The sequence below is a fragment of the Anticarsia gemmatalis genome, chromosome 11, assembly GCF_050436995.1.
Source record: "Anticarsia gemmatalis isolate Benzon Research Colony breed Stoneville strain chromosome 11, ilAntGemm2 primary, whole genome shotgun sequence".
Taxonomy (NCBI): Eukaryota; Metazoa; Arthropoda; class Insecta; order Lepidoptera; family Erebidae; genus Anticarsia; species Anticarsia gemmatalis.
The window spans coordinates 12,952,455-12,971,911 of record NC_134755.1 but is presented as its reverse complement, the minus strand read 5'-3'; the positions used below and the strand labels follow the sequence as shown (position 1 = coordinate 12,971,911).

Below are 19,457 nucleotides of genomic sequence, written 5' to 3'. Positions count from 1 at the left end.
TTTGATGGTAGTTTATCTATTCAATAGCGTTTTTTATATGAGTTTAAACGCTATTGAATAGATAAACTACCGCTAAATGTACCTCAGAAACCGGGGGCAGATCTTTGATTTGGTGCACGCGCGATACATATATTAATGTGATATTTACGTCGATAACGTTATAATGTAGTTATGTGTATGGTACTCATAATCGGAGTTGCTGTACTGTAGTTAATAAGTGGTCTTTGGTCTCTGCTTACCTATAAAAAAGGCTTAGTCTTATGTATGTATACGACTACTACAGTGTTTGATTGGTCGTCTTTTCTCTTAAAGTTGTTTAACTGATGGGTTATCGCAACTACCTTTGAGCGTCTCTGCATTTTACGCGCATACTCTTAAGTTACCACTGCTGTAGTTACAAGCTCTGCTTAGTTTCGAAACAAATGACTGTGTGTGAATTATCCCAATATAGATCATCAATCATAAAACCCCTAAAAGTGTATGAAAAAAAAGTTATAAATATGTTGTTGTTTCCTGAAATACTTACGACACAATTATCTCAGGCGATAATTATTATGCAATATTAAATGGGAAATTAAAACAATTTAGACTTAACATAATATTTATTTGTAAAAAACTAAATTAATGACTAATTTATGATAATTGAAACTATAAATAATTATTTCTTTCTTATATCTGGCGGCAATAGGAATGAAATGACACCGGCAACTGAAACAAGAAGAATTACATAGTTAGATGTAGAAGCCATTGCTGTCCCACTGCTGGGCATGTATCCTCTCTCGCGATTAGGGAAGGTTGGGCCTCAATTCAAATTCAGGTTGGGACTTTAAATTTCTCCAAAAACTCAATCATACTACAGTAACTCGATTTTCTACTACTATCGACAAACTACAAACTGCTAGCCATCAGCGCCGCTAGCGGGCATCGCATGAATTATTTTGGCAGTACATTTTATGTGTCGAACTTTAGATACTCGACAGTACTGGCCGTTAAAATCGTGCTAGAGCTCTCATTATGTTAATTAACTCTGCAATATATACATATATAATATAAAATATATTTAAGTAAACACGCGCCTAAATCCTTTCTCAACTCACTCTCCTTCCTCTTTTAAACACCTTCACAACAATCTCTGCATCACCCTAAGGTAGACTGGCAGAAAATGCTCCTGGCATTAAGTCCGCCTTTATACAGCTCTGTATATAAAGTTTAAAATAAATAAATAAATCGCTAAATAGATTTTGTTGAAATTTTCACAAAGATTAGTATTAGTAGTTTTTGGAATCAAAAATGGCTAATAAAATATTTTGTACACCCAGATATGACATGTCTTTAATACGGGAAGACCCAGTTAGTACGGCAGTAGAGCCTTACTGTTGAATAATTCATGATAATTCTAACTAGAGAAATTAAATCCACGTGTAAGATGGGCAGAATTGAAAACAAAATAATACATTAAATATTAATAGTAGGTATAATTAATTAATTTGCGATACAAATGTCCGCTTGTTACGTAACATTAGACATTACTTAATATGTTAATAGATAACAATATATTATGTTTTGTATATTTTTACGCATAGAGGTCTTTTTATAGAAGGTTACAAGGCCATTTGAAGGACAGTAGGTCATTTGGACCTTCGCATTTCATAAATATTTTTATCGATACAGATGCTCTATATATCCTGTATTATTCTTAACTCCGGGTTTTTTTAGTAATTATCTATTTTATATATCGTATGCGAAAAAAGGGGCATGTTTAAGTTGAGAATATTAAGTATTCACTTAAAACCAAAAATTACTTTCGCTCTCTAGAACTACCCTATCTCGAAGGCAATAATATTTTTTTAAGAAAATTATGTCTACAGCTTAATTCAATTTAATATAATAATTATAATATAACAATCTATCTTTGATCTAATTTATATACTTACGTAGCATAAGTCCTCCGCACACGTAGAACATGAGGTTACAGTGCGTCATGATGAAAGCTCCGAGGACGTTGACCCCGCCGAGAGCACTGGCTCGAGCCACCATCACTCCTATACACGCTGCCATACCACTGAAGAAAATCATGTGGTTTAGAACAAGTGTAGTTTAAAGACTTATGAAGTTTAGTAATTGTACTGGATAAATGCCTCATAAATAGGAGGTTTGAATCGTCTACTCCATAAGAAGAAATTCTCGTCCAGCTGTTATATGAAAGTACAATCTCTCAAAAATACACGTGGGTGCTCCTACCTCCTAACCTACCTTTAGAATACTGGTATATTATCCACCAGAATTGAAACTGAAGTTAAATTTTACTGGTCAATGTGTCAATGGTGAATTAATCATTTAAAAAACATTAGTTACGTGTTTATTGCGAAGAAAATTACGAGGACTTTAATATACAAAAATACAGTATACCAAATCTCATAATTTATACAAAATAATACACTGTAGGAATATTTTATTTTTACACAAGAAAACGTATTAATATGTCTGGTGAGGCTGCTTCTTTTAATTTTGTAGACATGTTATTGTATACGATTAAAAAATATGACCATCAACTTACCGATAAGAAGTCGGATACAGATCAACAAAATACGTATAAATAATTCCAATTCCTAGCTCATTGGCCAACAGTCCGAAGAACATGATGAAGCTGATCAGATTGTTCTTAATAAGTCCAGCTGCGATAGACATGAGGCCTGCTGACGTCATGATGATGATCATGAGCGCTTTCTTCTTGTACGCCAGTTTGGTGATGACTAACATGATGATGACGAAGGAGGTGCCTTGTCCGAGACTCGACCAGACTAGGCTTAGTTCCATTGTTGAAGTGCATGTCTGTGGAAATCATATAATATAAGAAATACCTCCCATAAAAATAAAAGCAGTTAATTTAAAAGAGAAAGAAAATATTACGGGATCTTTTACGGGGTCTAAGATTCATGACATGAGAGATTGAATATAGTTGGACCCAAGTCTCTACCTTGTGTAAGTATCTTATACACCTCTTTTAAATTTAGTTTCGAAATCAAATAGAGCAATGCGCTAAGTTTGTTATCTTGTTTTTAATTGTTTCTAGACCTTCATAGACGTCAGATTTAGTAGATATTGTATATCATTTGATGAGTATTGTTATCAAAAGCCTCAGACAATTCAGAGTAAGAACAAAACGTGTAGGATTTTTAACCTTTTTGAAAATCTATAAATTAAAGCAGACAGAGGTCTGCTTTAATTTATAGGTTTTCAAAAAATATATAGAGATATATTTTTATTAAGTCTTATACAAAAAGGAGATTAAAGTACTTACATCAATAGATTCAGTTTTATTGTAGCTATCAACAATCAGCTGACAGAGCCCTGCTTGCTCATCACTGGTGAAGGTGTTCATACCTGCGGAGAACTTCTCCACCAGGTACGGGAACCAGATGAAGAAACTGTTGTTACTGAAGAAGATAAACAAAAATAAATAATAATATTATTAACAGAGCCTTATTTATTGCTATTAAACTGTACGAAATGCATATAATGTTTTAAAAAAATATTGGGTGCATAATAATAATATTCGTAATCGGCAATCATGCTAAGGGCGTTGTTATTTGGCCAAAAATTCGTGAAATTATAAAGTTTTTGGAGGGACCAAAAGTAAGTTCGCAACCCGTACTTAGACAAATAGTTGCTACATTTGGATCGCAGAAAGCCAAACCCATCTCACATTTCTATAGGAGAACATTCTACAGTAGAAAGACAATATAAGGTTTAATATATTAGTATTATGCTTGTACTAACGTGCTAAAGATGACAGCGGTGAAGAAGTACAACTGCAAGCTTCTGTAGACGAGCGGCGGCTTGAACAGCGGTACTATCTGCTCCCAAAGAGACCTGAGTAATGATATGTCTTTACTTCGTTCGTTGCCTTCCTCGTTCAGGACTACCTTCTTTACCTGCAAATAGAATAAGTAATAGTTATCCACTTGTCTAACAGGTAGTGATTATTATAGTCGCCCATGCCAATCGATCCAGAATCGAATCTTGGGTCAGAGAAAAGTGTATCTTAATTTTTTACTAAAGTTATGTGTTTAAAAGGTACATGCCTGAAAAATTTGATATACCTAGATTTTTTATTGACTTGTCTTTGGTCTTTCCCTGCCCTATGGGAAAAGGCGTGATTTTATGTATCTGTATTTTATCAATGTAAAAAATAAAGTTAGCTTGGTATTGTTTCAAGTGACCTCTAAGTAACTCGCATTTCCGGGTCAAAAACGTGAATTATTTATTCTAGTCATTATTTTTCCCACATTAGCACGTGATTAATGAAAAACTAAAAACCCGCACCAATTAAATGACGTTAAAAACACGTGCAGTTTGTATAATGATTTTGGAAAAACGGGTCTTAAAAATAAAACAAAGAAATCGATGTTTTGATTAGATTTTATAATAATTTGGGAGAATATACTTAAGACCTAATGGTATAGTGTATTATACATTTGATGACTGGTAGGTCAGACAAACCAATCTTATGAAGTGTACAAGCTTGACACACTAACTATGACTAAATAGCTACATTTAGGCGTCATTTAGTGCGTCAAGTAACTGTAAAAATCCTGAACTCAGCCACTGTGCATTTCCTGACGTGGACTTTTTCGTACAGCCTTACACGGGAGAGTCGATTAAATTCTAATTCTCATTAACGGCAGAAAACACCTACAATGACAACGGTCAACTTGTCTGTCCTGACTGCAGACGTCTATTCAAAACAAAGTTTGGTTTCAAAGAGGCTAGTCATCAAAGAGCTCACGCCAGGCAACAAACATAGTCCGGGTCGCTATCATCGGATACGGTGAACAGGACTATTTATATTATAATTATCATTTACCTGAGCTCATGCAGCAGGTTGTGTTTCAAAGATTTCTTTTTCCCCTTATCTATCAATCCTTTTGCTCTAATATTATGACTATTAAAATTATAGAAGGTCTGCTACTCACAGGATACTTATCCCCTTTTCCATTATTCCTCTTCCAAATAAGTCTAAGATTATGTAGTGCTTCTTCTTGCCTCTCAGCATTGACCAGGAACTTAGGGCTTTCATAGAAGAAGTGCATGCCCATGGCTCCGATACCCAGTGGTAGAGCCAGGGCTACGGCCAGCAGACGCCAAGGGGCGAACTCCATGCCACCCCCCAAGTCCAGGGAGAAGTCCATGTTTAGGATGAAGTAGGCTACCACTGTAACAAAGAAGGTTTTTGAAGCTCTTGTCATTTTATCACATGAGGGGAAAACCATAGTGCGTGGGTATAGTTAACTTGCAACAAAATTGTAAACACTTCCTTTATGCCATCTTTTTTGGTCTCATCTAATAGAAAGTGAGACTATTTTGAGCTATCTATTGCAAACACTGGACACACTGTAAGCCCCAGTACAATTTATTCATATAATGAGAATTTCTTAAAAGAGCAATCCAAAATATTTTACCCTAGGATTCAAACCGAGGACCTCGTAATCAGTAGACAAGTCTACTACCATGCCAAAGTAAAAACTGCTTTCGAACATATACCTTTATTACAATTATTGTGTGTTGATTGACAACATTGTCGTAATCATTCTTTGTTTTTCTAAACACTTCGTAGACAATAGAAGCACGCGCTTTCTCTTAGTGTGTCAAACTTTATCAGTTACATCCATCAAGAGAAAGTGATAAACGAAATAGAACACAGACGAAATGAGACCCCGATAAAGTTAAAGTTATCATAAACTATGCACGTGATGCATACAGTCTGTCTGATATATCTGTATAGTCATTAAAATCAAAATCAAATCATTTATTCATTTAAGTCAAATGCTGACACTTATGATAGTCAATGATACAGAGAGTGAATTTACCGCCAGTTCGGAAGGTAGGGCCAATGAGAAGAGCTGGCAACAAACTCCTGGACACTCTTTCATTCAATTATTTCATTTCAAAGTTATGCTGTCAAGAAATTTTAGGAAGTTGCAGATTGCAGTCAATTAGATCTAGCGTGAAAGGTCAAGTGTAAGACCTACAGCAGAACCCTTGAATTTCAAAGGCAATATTTAACTTACCAACATAAGCTGCTAGACTGAAGTCCAGGACGCTGGTCATGACCAACATGTAAGAATCTCTAACTCTCTCCGCGCATGACTCTCCTAGCAAGGTATATGAAGCTGACTGAGCGCAGCTGCAACTGTAAATGTATAGAGATTCTTAGTTTCGAATACTGCTATGACTATTAATACAAAATACGATGAATTTTAAGACTGAGGTACATATAGTTTCAGTGACTCTAATTAAACTGCTTAATTGTCAATTAATTATTATAGTAGGGCGACAGATTTTCATAAAGCCTCGTATCCACTAGGCAACATTTGACGCGCGACATGTTGCTCAACATGTTTCGCAACTTGTTGAATGTTGACGCGGAACATTTGTTTAACAACGTTGTCTGTCCACACATTCTTCAGACAACATGTCGCCAGAGGAACTTGTGTTGATTTCAGCGGCAGTGGTTATAATTTTATCGAAATCAAAAAGAAGAAAACCACGTTGGTGGGTTAGAAAATACCTACAAAATAAAGAAAATGTATTCAGTGATCTCAGTGTGGTTGATGGATCTTTTACGAATTTTACCCGAATGAACAAAACAGGCTTCGAGATACTGTTACAAAAACATTCATAATAGTTTTGGTACAGTTCGATTAATTTGAGCACTCGTTCGTTACACCACACTACGGACATTGTTGTGCGTCACGTCTCCACTCGACAACAATTGATGCTCAACTAACGATGCACTTTAAACAAACAACAAGCCGCGCGTCACGTTGCGCGGTAGCTGGCAACGTCGCGCGCTGTTGTGCAGCGTTGCCGTACATGTTGAGATTCACGTGTCGCGCGCCAAATGTTGCCTAGTGGATACGAGGCTTAACTTATAACTTTCACGTTGCACATTTGTCATAAAATAGAGTAAGAAATTTAACGCGAACATGCATTTTCTTCGGATTTCCAAACAATAGTCCGTCTGACCTTTGGATCAATAAGTTTTGTATTACAATTGTAAAGGGATCTCAGATATTTACGATAACTATTTTCTTAGAAAGCTTCGAACTTTTTTTTCTGAATCCTGCCATACTGACAAAAAACAAGTGTATAGTGTACTTACAAACTAGTACTAATAAACTTAAGAACAGCCATGAAGATCCAGTTGGGTGAGAAGGCGCTGATGGTAGAGACCACGAAGCTGACCCACATGGCGATGAGGAGGCTCTTCCTTCGACCCTGGGTGTCGCTGATGTAGCCCCAGGGGTACGCCATCACTATTGGACCTGGAGGAAGAGAAAGAGGTGGTGAATTCGAGGATCTTGGGAAATTTATATCTGGATCAAATATATATATTTGATCCAGACATAATGCATCCATGCTTGTATAGATTGTGTATAAATTAGTAAGCAGTGGTAGTCGACTGGTACCAATATTTGCTTAAGCATGACTAGTCTTATAGATGGGGTTCTAAAGTCCAAGTCTTTTGAAAGATTTGAGTGTAGTAAAAAAATATGAGAAAACTTCTTAACCTGAGAGTCAATTCTACTCACTTTTGACTCCGATGACAATGACACATGACTAAAATAAGAAAAAAATGTGTTTTTTTTCCTTAATTGGAGCTCGTTTAACATTAAAGCAAAATGATATAATGAATGTTTTTAATATCATACGGGTTTTTATTTCAACTTAAGGAGTACATCTGAGTATTCCGTTCAAAAAGCCTTTTACATCCTCTAAAAGTATCTGATATGGACAATACTACAATAAGTAGCAAATCCATTTTTCACATATCTTTTTGCCATATTGACGGCGTCGCACTTTGATCTCTCAAAACAAAAAAAGATAATAATCTCACAACTAGGTGAAGGCTGCCATAACACTATCTGAAATCTCAATCTAATACAGATTTGATAACCTAACACCATTTACAAACATACAAAGATTGTACAAACTTTGCAAATCTTTTGTATTGTTCTATTAATGTAGTTAGATAAATTGTTTTGTTTAGATAACTGAGTGTTTAGATTTATTGTTTGTCTAACATAATAGCTAGAAACAAAGATAAACATTGGTAATAATTGTTATAACACTTCCGTAAGATTAGATGCAATACGGTAGTTCTTTTAATAGTACTACTACTATTTTCTAGGATAATTTAAAATTTATGTCAATTTCCTCTAAGTTGGTTTAGCCGTTTGTAAGTAAAATACTGTTGTCTGTTGTAACTCAATCCATGCCAACTATATGGCTGTTAGGCTGCCACAGACGTTTGATTTCCTCGTCTGACTGAAATTATTAATCCCAAGTTTTCTGTCAAGCAATTCTCGGTAATTATCCAGAATTATGATTATGACGTTGTTGTCACGAACTCTGATAGCACACAGTAATAAATAGTATAGTAATGGTAATTGTGTTATGAAAAGGATGGAAGAATGCCACTGTAGATATTGTCTTTAATAAAAAAAAAACAATCAAATCATTTATACACATTTAAGTCAAATGCTGACACTTATGATAGTCAATGTCAAAAACAGAGTAATTGAGGGGATTGGGTTAGGCCTTGACTCCAGCGTGATGAAGTCTTAACCCTTCCTCGCCCACGAGGAAACCCTAGTTTCCTCAACAGTAAGACAGTCATGTTGTCATGTTACTCACCAACAAAAGGCATGGACAGCAGTATACTGGTCTGACTGATGTCAAGGTTGAAGTCGCAGGTACACCCGCTGATGACCACTGAGAAGCCGAACATGTCCACCCCCATGGCAAGGGTGCACACGCTCAGGGTTGCCAGGAGACCGATGCTGTAGCTGCCGTTACCTGAAATCCAGAAATATTAGATTATTTAGGTTCTGATAGAAATGCACGCTGCTACCATTGCGTCGGGGGGTCGTGGGTTCAATTTCCACACGGGAAAATTATTTGTGCGATCCACAAATAATGGTTTCGGGTCTGGTTGTACTTTGTGTCCATTTTTTGTAAGTTTGTAAAAGTCCCCGCGGCACAAGAGCAATTCTAAGTGTGAGTGTCTTTTGTTGTTGTTAGCAATTTTACTAACCTATCCAGGGTAATTTTTAAGGCTCGTTAAAAATTATTACGTTTTTTAATGGTGGTTGACCTAGAGCCCGTTTACTACAAGTCCTAAAAATATCAGAGAAATATAATTACGCCTGAATTAATAATTGCAGCAACATTATACTCAGTTATTTGCTCTTCTGAAGTGCTGTAGCAATGTTTTCTTTGCTATCCAACAGTAAAATTATTTTTCAATTGGCACTAACGGTTCCTGAGATTAGCGCGTTCAAACAAACAAACAAACTCTTCAGCTTAATAATATTAGTAGGTATAGATTTTTATCCTTTATGAAAAAAAAATGGTTTTAGAAGACGTTCAGACCTGCCAAATTGATAGCTTCAGCGTACGAGTGGACCTGGTCTTCTATGGCGTTCCTGATGGTGGTGAGACTGTTGTTGTTGGAGCCGTCCTCCGTGTCCTGCATCTTCTGCAGCTTGATCGTCATCTTCACCTGCAAACAACAACAAGAAAAAATATAGTATATCTTTCTACTTTGGAGTACGCTTTTTCCTTCGTAGCAGACAAAGGCTATTGATTCGTACTTGCTTAATTAGTTCATTGGGTTCAAACCCTCTAACCGCTTAAGTTTAGTTCGATAACTTTCTGCAGCAAGCATAACTTATCTAGATTATAGAATATAGATTATAGTTCATAGTTCAGTGTATTTCCAAAATAAAGTAGCCGTACAAGACTCTCTACTGGGTGTTGGTCTATAGTGAACAAGGGGGTGAGAATATTCGTATCACCTCTTCTAAAATGTCAATTCAAGCAGTTATAAATATAAACTTAAATCAAAAGCCTTTGAACAGCTAAAATTAATTAAAACCCTTAATTGACATAAAAAAAATGGATGAGATAATACTTGCTCTCCGACTTGTTGGCCGATTTCCACACACCGTAGCAATGAAAAAAGCCTCTAGCTTAATTTAAGGCGGACAACATATACGCTTTATTAGTTTTGTATTTAAATTGACGTTGATGAAATAAAAATTCGTCTCTATTTATAAAAAAAAAGCTATTAGTAAAAATTTTATCTAATGTTTTAAGAAAAATTTCGTATTTTTGTTAAAAAACTAGGTCGTCTTCATGACAAAATAAATTAATATCTTTTTTATTACCTATCTTTAGTCTCATTACATATTATTATACTTAAATAGAAAACTATTATAGATAAATTAATGCAATACTTTGTTTTGCAACGTTTTTAGCATGTTTGTCAAACACTATCTGCCGAAAAGTATTTTTGAATACAGAAACTTATAATTGAACCCATTTATGTCCAGTAGTGGCAGTCTCCACCCGGAATGAAGAAGGGGTTAGGCGTTAACCACGCTGTCCAAATGTAGGTTGGGGACATTGCATACCTTCAAGAACTGTTCTGAAGAACTCTCAGACATGCAAGGTTGCATCACCATGTTTGTATCACATGTAATTATTTATTATTTCTACTCTACCATTTTTAGGGTACCGCGTCCGGGCCACTTTATGGTGACTGTTGAAGGAACACCCTCAGGTTTTTAGTCGGTATGTCCAAATTTAAAGCCGGATTGTCTAGCCGGGAGAGCCCGACACACTTTCGCTTGCTTCCTGGAGTGGGACATGTAGTAATGCATTTTCCTGACGCAAAAAAAGGGTTCCGTACCCATCTTTTCTCATCTATACTATAATATTATAAAGCTAAAGAGTTTGTTTGTTTGTTTGTTTGAACGCGCTAATCTCAGAAACTACTGGTCCGATTTGAACAATTATTTCAGTGTTAGATAGCCCATTTATTGAGGAAGGCTCCAGGCTATATAACATCACGCTACGGTCATTAGGTGCGGAGTAGCAACGAAAAATGTTACAAAAACGGGAAAAATTTTGACCCATTCTCTTAAGTGACGCAAGCGAAGTTGCGCGGGTCAGCTAGTTTATAATATAAGTAGGAAGTAGGGTAGTTAAACATAAAAAAACCTTCAACTTCATTAACAGTATCAAATGCATCCAAAAAAGTATGTTAATCCCGGACATTGTCTGATGTTTGTTTATGTGCAAATTATAAAGCACCATATTTGTGGTTTTACAATTTACATTCGTTATTGAAGTTGACAAACATACAAATGTTTTGATGCAATTTATAACTTGTATGAGAATTATCTTTATTTTGTTGATGGAATTGATAAATATTAAATCTTGTTTTGATTCTCTAATGCTCACTGTGATAATTTCAGGCCATTGAAGGGTTAAAAATTTTCATTATTTTTATCATTACATGCGTTTTTTTTTATAAATTTGCGTTCATGGGGACTTTCTGTAGATATTGTCCAAATTGAAATTATTTATCGAAATTTACCTAAATTAGGAAGAGGCTTGTCGCTTGAGACTTACTTGAGAACAAAATTGAAGTAGTGAAAGACGTAGATTTTTACTGATATCAAAAAAATCTAATTAACTAACTTAAACTAACTTCGGATACTTCTTTCTTATTTCAGTCATAATTTTTAAGAACTTTTAGGACAGTAGACTATCTGCTTTTCTCTTGTCATTACTCCACTTCTAAACAAAATAATAAAATTATCTAATATTTACGCAAGTATTATCTATATTAATATCCATACAGTTTTTCTTATATTCATAAAACAGACGTAATAATATAACAACGACACACAACTTATTTGTTCTTCAAAACGATTCGCCATACGAGGTTTATTTTAAATGGACATTATTGTACAATAACACTTCTTTTGTTTATTATTTCGCTACATAATTCTGTTTTTTTAGAGGCTATGAAGGTCTGTCATTGTTTTTTTAAGTATAAAGCGATTTTAATAGATACTAATTCGGTCCGTATTGCGACATTTATAATCGGTAGTATCGAACTGACATTTAAAACTACTTGATACAAATTGGTTTCTGTAAAATACGCTAGGGGCGCAGATTAAAATTCTAAAAATCTACTTTAATAAAACTCTGGTACCGAGTTTTTTTTAAGAGTATTGGTCTCTCAAGCTTGTTAACCGGGTATTTTATGGTAGGTTTCCCTTAAAGAATAATAAAAATAATTTAATTTTGTGTAACATAGATATTGTATAATGCTGCTGATTTCTTATGCATTCTCTTATAAGTAGAAAAGCAAGCCAGTCAAGTTAACATTTACTTAACGAGAAAATAGTTCTTGCGGAACATGCTGTAGTTATTATCGGTATTCAAATATTTTCTGTGGCTATTTGAAACCGGCTTGATAACGGCACGAAATTGTCTCTTTATCTCTCTCTTTTTATGGTCGTTACGTTATTACAGAGAGACAGTATAGTATTACATTTCTAAGCCTTATTATTGAATTTATTATAACGCGTATGTTGATATCTTTTGTTAACCGCCACCTGATTAAATAACTGTGCAAGTAATCGTAGCGAATAATTGCGGAATTTTGCTTTACATTGAAAAAATATTTAATTAATGAAGCAAAACGAAAGACTTATTAATATATTAAACTAGCTGACCCGCGCAACTTCGCTTGCGTCACATAAGATAGAATGGGTCATAATTTTCCCCGTTTTTGTAACACTTTTTACTGGTACTCTAATCCTATTGGTCGTAGCGTGATGATATATAAAGCCTAAAGCCTTCCTCGATAAATGGGCTATCTAACACTGAAATAATTTTTCAAATCGGACCAGTAGTTCCTGAGATTAGCGCGTTCAAACAAACAAACAAACAAACTCTTCAGCTTTACAATATTAGTATAGATATATATCAAAATTAAAAAATATTAACGCTTTATTTTGTTGTATGTTTCTAAAAATGCCCTTTCGGTCAGTATTCGTTCACGGCGGTCAGTTTAATTGAATCTGATTACCTTCACAGCAGATTGTTCACAGAGGCAAAATGTGTCCAAAATACACAGTTATGCTCTCTCTATTCAATTACTCTTGCTGGGTACGACGATACGGATACGGACGATACGGAGGTTTAGACCCTCAACTTGCCCACTAAAGGCAAACACTAAAATATCATGCCATAAAAGACAATTTACTATGTAAGATAAATTAAAATGTTTATGAATTGGTATACGAAGTAAAAAATACTCAATTCTATTATATTAGCTAAAATCGACATGTCTTTTAACGTGTCAGAATTGACTTAGTAATAATTATTTATTTACAGCCTACCTATTTCATTGCAAGGCCATAATAGAACCATTTTATTTTTAATAGATAACAAAAATGTACTCTTCTAGCAAAGTAACTGAAACTTTATTTTAAATAGCAGTTTTTAAACAAGTGTTTTCATTACCATATTGTTTTTGTACATAGTTATCTATTATTCCCTTATCAAGTATCCGGTTAAAAACTGTTTGTATAGGTATTAATATGTATCTATTATTGTTATTTTCAGCGCATTTTTAAAGGAACTATAATAGCCTCCTTTACACACACACTCTATCGCGCATGAAACAACAATCGCGCGTGTAAGGGGAAAGGAAAGAGCACGCGCCGCGCTCATCTGTCCGCGCCCGCGAAAAAAATCGCTCTCGAAGACCGCGCTGCTTTCCCGCGCGTAATCCTGTATGCTCCTAAGAACATGCGATACAGTGTGTGTGTGTATAAAGGCGGCTATTATACTTCAGATAATAGCTACACACAATTTTTAACATTTATTTTCATCTTATACACACACCACACTTCATAGATCATACTCATAAGAATATCTACACCACACTAAGAGTGTATTTTATAGGCCTAGTAAAAACGCCCCAAGGTAGAATAATAAAAATTATCTTTCTTTTCTTTTTTCTTCTTCTGAGATTCTGGGAATCTAAAAGCTCGATTCTATGAACTGAAGGTTATTTCTACAGTGTTTTTAAGTTGATACGAGTCAGTAAGTCAGTCAATCAGTAAGGATTAGATTTCAAAGTAGCTCACTGCTAAACTGACTACCTTCGTGGCGCAGTGCTTTAGATCGCCACGCCGGTACCATTGCGCCGGGAGCTCGTGGGTTCGATTCCTACACGGGTCTGGTTATTAAAATCGCGACACAGGTTTATTATGATAAATAAAGAATTGTCTACTGTAGCCTAAGGCTGAACTAGTATTAAAACTACTAACTAGTAATGAAACTTAACCATCACTGATATACATACAATGTATTAACTAAGGTGAACATACAAATAAAATACAAGTTATATGGTTTAAGTAGTCGACCTAGTGTCAAACTTGTTCAAGCCGCTCGAAGGTCTTTGACTAGGCTTGATAACCTATCTTCATTCATAGTAAAAAATAAACATATTCAACCAGAAGCTGTGTGGTAGTTGACTCTTTTGTTGAAAACAAAAAAGGAAATTCATGAAAATCGTTTCAGTGTATGTGCGTAGCAGACAGACGTTAGTATTTATGATATAAGCAAATAAGTAATTTTTACACATTTTTACATATATCAAATTGATTATTTCCTTCATTACTATTATCTTAGATGTATTTTACATTATATCTTGACCAAGATAACCTTATGCATACTTTCAATAACTAATAAAGCAGTACTTGTACTAAGTACAAGAGAGTTACTATTTATTGGTATGTCAGGCATTTCATTCATCAAACGTAGATAGCTAAACTAACCTGTAGTTTCCATGCAATTTTAACAGTTGGTTTGAAATTTTGATATTTTTAACCCATAGATGTTTCACTGCTGGGCAATCGTTTCCTTCCATTCGACGGATAGATTAGGCCTTGTGTTCACCACGCTAACTAAGTGCGGGCTAGGGACAAATCTCGTGAAGAAAACAAATCTTGATCAGTCCTTCATACAGAATTTCTTGGTAGCTACTGGATAATTGATAAGGAGAAAATCACTTTACTCTAAAATGGTTTTCTACAGTTTGGTTCCTTCGTGTATCGAGAGTTCTACATTTACCCTCTTATTCATAAACACACTAGAAACCTATTTCAGTTAAAAAACTACTATAATATGTTTTCTCTTTTTCATTTCGCTAAGGAGTGAAAGAAACAAAACACTTTATAAGCCTTACATAACTTTATATATCGCCCATAGCCAGTTGCGCTCACCGGTCGGTAAACGATCTGTGGGTTAAGCAACCCTTGGCGCGGTAATTCCGTGAGATGGGTAACGGCATAGTGGTATTTGAGCAGGGCGTCTTCGTTCTTCGGAGGACACGTAAAAAGTCGGCCCCAGCTGTTGTCTACTTAGATAACAGTCGTTAAGCCATGTCAAAGGCCTCTCGGGCGGCTTGAACAACTTTGACTCTAGGTTGACCACTAACCATACGACAAACAACAAACAAACTTCATAATAATATATTTTTATGAATAAGAGGGTTAGTATTTATGTTTATGTACTTAAAACTAGTTCCTACGGTGCCCGCTAGGGACGCTGTTCAGGTTTTCATATAAATTTTCAATTATAGTCCATAGTAGTAAGAAATCCAATTTCTTGTGTTGACAAGTTGACATACCTTCAATGTGTTGTCAATTAAAAAATAATTAGAACTTCTATTTAAATCTATTTTTACAATGGCATAATATTTGTATTATCAAAATATGGTCTTAATTGATATTTCAATTAAGACTTATTAATTAACTGGTCAATTAACGGTAACTTAATTTTAACTTGATTGATACAAGAACAATCTCGCATTATAATGTAAATTTTGTCTGTTTGTTTGTCTGTTAGCGATAGACTCCAAATCTGCTGAAAAAGTTTTCGATGCGGTTTTCACCAATTAATAGATTCCAGCAAAAGGATTTAGTGCATAATTTTATTAGAGTTTTGTGTAATAAATAATATTTTAAGCAGAAAGCTTTAAAAAAAATATGTTGAGTACTTTATCAATCAGACTGCAAAGACAGACACAATAAAGTGGCAATCACTGTATGTAGTTGTATCATTTCTCCGCATGTGCCGGTTCAAATTACCTATCAAGACAGCACATAATATACTGCCTTGTGTGTATTCAAACAATTGTTTCAGTCTGTAATGACTACGTTGATGATTCGACTGGTCATTCAGCTACGGTGGCCATTCACCTTTCAAGTTAAATAACGTGTAAGCAGTGAAATCATCGGGTCAGCGCCCCTAGCGTATTCCGCAAGAACTATTTGTTAAATTTATTTAACACTAGCAGACTGGCCCGACTTCGTCCAGGTCATAGTACGATTTCACCCCGTTGATTCCTTTCAATTTTGATCCCATCGATCCCATACAAACCTTGTCCCGGCAGTAATAAACATATTAACAGAATTATCCAATTTAGTTTAGTTGTTGAAAAGTTATGCGTGTACAGTAAATCATTTTTATTTATATAAGATAGCTTGGCAGTCTATGACTGACCAGTGTAAGCGTTCCGTCACTTGACAGGGTAGTTCCAAAATTTACTGGTTAAATAATACGACAAATTAGTGCGGTAAAAATTTGCACCTTAAAAATATACATGTTGTTATATATATGCCGTTCATTTCATGAATGCGCCAAGTGTCTTTCTGTCATGGCTCGAACTCTTTATGCGATGCGAATCAATTCGCAATTTGTGACAGTGCGTTGTGCGTGTTATTTCCTTCATTTTAAAAATGAAATACAAGTGTATTTTGTTAATATTTTTGAAAAAACTCAGAATTTTACCTGTCACTGATCATGACAGTCATCCGTCCCACCGGGCCATAAAATTTATATAATAAAGAAAAAGAGATATACCTAATAGAGTGTATTTCTGTTTACAGTGCACATACACGGATAGCACTTCCTGCACAGCTGCCGGGTTTCAATTAATCTGAACGCCATAGCCAAATTATAGTAAAAGCATGGTATTTTTTTATACTAATAATATTTAAACTGCCTGATACATTCTTATGGTGAAACCATAGAATCGATTTCTATGAAGAAAGTTTTAAACCCGGGCTTAAACCATGTCTCTATTATCAACAAAAATTACCACGCGCAAGCGTAGCTATGAGTATTAGCTAATGTAATATTAAAATAATATTTGCATCCGCACTGAATCGAAAGTAAATCCATATAAATTTAAGGCCGATCAATAATTTATCCCATTAATTATTAACTATTTAAATTCTCAGACGATTACCAAGTCTTTGAAGCACCGAGGGTTTATTGGCCACAGTTACTAGCCTAACTAACATACAGTTTTAATAATTTATATACGTAACGTTGCAGAACGTATTGTACAAAAGTAACAAAATTAACAATAATAATAAATAAAAAAAGACTTACCAAATTATCTTTAACTAATTCACAAAAAAAAATCAAAATATCACAGCCATTTATTTCGACAAAACTCACAGAAACTACAAGAAAATACTAAAAACACTAATATAATTAACTAGACCTGTAAAATAATTATACTAATAATTATTTAGAGCTATAATTATTTAGAAATTATAATAAAATTGAACACATGTTCGGACGTCGAACGCACACGGTCTTATGAACTCATGTGCAAGGAGTATAGAATATTTACAACAACTGTTAGTAATGCTTAAGTAAACTTAGGTTCTATTGGAGTAAAAATCTGTTATGAGGTAATTTATAAAGAAATACATAATATATGTAGTATGGATTTATATTGCGTGTTATTTATATGGCCCGGCTACGTAGTTCATACGGTATTTGCAAAATCAATCTTATAAAATCTGATTATGAAATATAGTATTATCTTGTCTTATGGGGAGTGGGTGCGGGTAAATGTCGGTTAACTTAACCGATAGATTAAGTGACAGGAAATCTAAGAAAATACATTTTAAAATTCTACCAGATAAAGTAATAGATTGTTATTCAGAACTTGTGGTAAGACATGTTTTACAAAGACCATTTTGTTATTTTCATTTAAGTGATCGATTATAATTATTTGACTAACGAAAATCAGTTTTTTTAGGTGGGATACTTTTTTTAATGTTACAGATTTCCATTATCCCTTAAATGTTTTTCTTAATGCGATTTCTGTACAAATATTTTGTAATTTTACGTGTGAAACCGTTTTTGCAAGGGATAATACACTTCTTCTTATTGGTGATGTCAATTTATTTAACCTTCTAATAGAAGTTGACAAACATTCAATTGTTTGTCAACTTTTGACGGTCTGAATTATGTCAAGTAGCATCATTTGCATTTTCGATAGAGAATATTTATTAAGATAGACAAAAACTATTTTGAAGTGAAATGAATAACTCGACAGACTCGTTATTTCACCAACATGGGTACGCCGTTATGAACGTGGAACTTAAAAATCATAACTTTTAATTTAACACAAGCTCACCAACGCAGAAGTCAGCCTGCAACCACAACCAGTGCAACATGCACCAAAGGGTGAAGTATTCCAAGGTAAAATGTGTGTACCCGTTAATCCTGTATCCTATAAATGACGTAACAGTGGACCTTAAAATTTGCTGCCACGTCGATCGTTTAAGACACCGCTGCAAAATGATTGCAGTTATACCCCATAGCCATAATGTTTAATTTCTACAAATATTTTTGGACGGGCAAATAGGTACATTTATTTATAAGAGGTTATCAGTCAAAATCTACCCGAAGGCTGCTATTTATATTATGTTAAAGAGCTTTGGGCTAGGGACCAGCTTACTGAATGGACTTTGCATCCCTTAAAAAGGATTATAAAAAAATCTCAGTTATGCAAGATTTTCAGTCACAGTCAGAACAAAAAAACGCATTATAGTTCCACTGCTGGGAAAGGGCAATTTTTATTTGTCTTATCTGAACATAAGAAAACATAATAAGCACAACAAATATTAATTTATCTCAGAAGCTAATGTCGAATAAAATCTCCATTTCCTGCCATCGGTCATATACAGAAGATCGTAAAATAACGCGATAACAATGCAAAGTAATGCAAACAACGCGTGTGGAACGGTTACTGAATTACACTAGATATTGCACTGAGCTCTTGAACAACAGTGGATTATGATAGCATTTTGTATGTGAATGAAAAATACGTCTGCAACCTAATGTTTGTTTTTATAAGACCCATTATTTAAGCAAAATATGGCAAATGTGGCAAAATTTCTCCTTCATTTTTTCCTTATTTACTAGCATATGGTATAGCTGATCAGTCCGCTTTACTTTTTAATTATGTTCTTTCCCACAATATAGACTATATCTATAATAATACCAACTACCTAACAAGGTCTACGACTATTATTTATTTATTTAAACTTTGTATACAGAGCTGTATAAAGGCGGACTTAATGCCAGGAGCATTTTCTGCCAGTCTACCTTAGGGTGATGCAGAGATTGTTGTGAAGGTGTTTAAAAAGAGGAAGGAGAGTGAGATGAGAAAAGTGTGTAAATAAATAATAATAGATGTATACAACATGAGT

The 19,457-nt window shown here is 34.6% G+C and overlaps 1 protein-coding gene across 1 annotated transcript; it reads right to left on the bottom strand.

Moving 5' to 3' along the window:
* Nucleotides 1–583: 583 nt before the first annotated feature.
* Nucleotides 584–17,567, bottom strand: LOC142976497 (synaptic vesicle 2-related protein-like). The gene is made up of 11 exons (XM_076119901.1): nucleotides 17,338–17,567; nucleotides 9,439–9,568; nucleotides 8,701–8,862; nucleotides 7,166–7,328; nucleotides 6,072–6,193; nucleotides 4,977–5,215; nucleotides 3,781–3,935; nucleotides 3,302–3,437; nucleotides 2,558–2,832; nucleotides 1,935–2,062; nucleotides 584–708 (listed from the first exon to the last, which is right to left on the bottom strand). Exons 2-11 carry the CDS (start codon nucleotides 9,560–9,562, stop codon nucleotides 659–661), a joined length of 1,554 nt encoding a protein of 517 aa, XP_075976016.1. The 5' UTR covers nucleotides 9,563–9,568; nucleotides 17,338–17,567; the 3' UTR covers nucleotides 584–658.
* Between the last annotated feature and the right edge of the window lie 1,890 nt (nucleotides 17,568–19,457).

What these genes read in the sequence shown, in the direction of transcription:
- LOC142976497 (XM_076119901.1), bottom strand. Translation starts at nt 9,562, where the DNA reads ATGACGATCAAGCTGCAGAAGATGCAGGACACGGAGGACGGCTCCAAC. An exon ending in AAGTTTATTAGTACTAGTTT is followed by an intron (nt 6,194 to 7,165) that starts GTAAGTACACTA and finishes ATACATTTACAG; the next exon opens with TTGCAGCTGCGCTCAGTCAG. An exon ending in GTGCGGAGGACTTATGCTAC is followed by an intron (nt 709 to 1,934) that starts GTAAGTATATAA and finishes TTCTTGTTTCAG; the next exon opens with TTGCCGGTGTCATTTCATTC.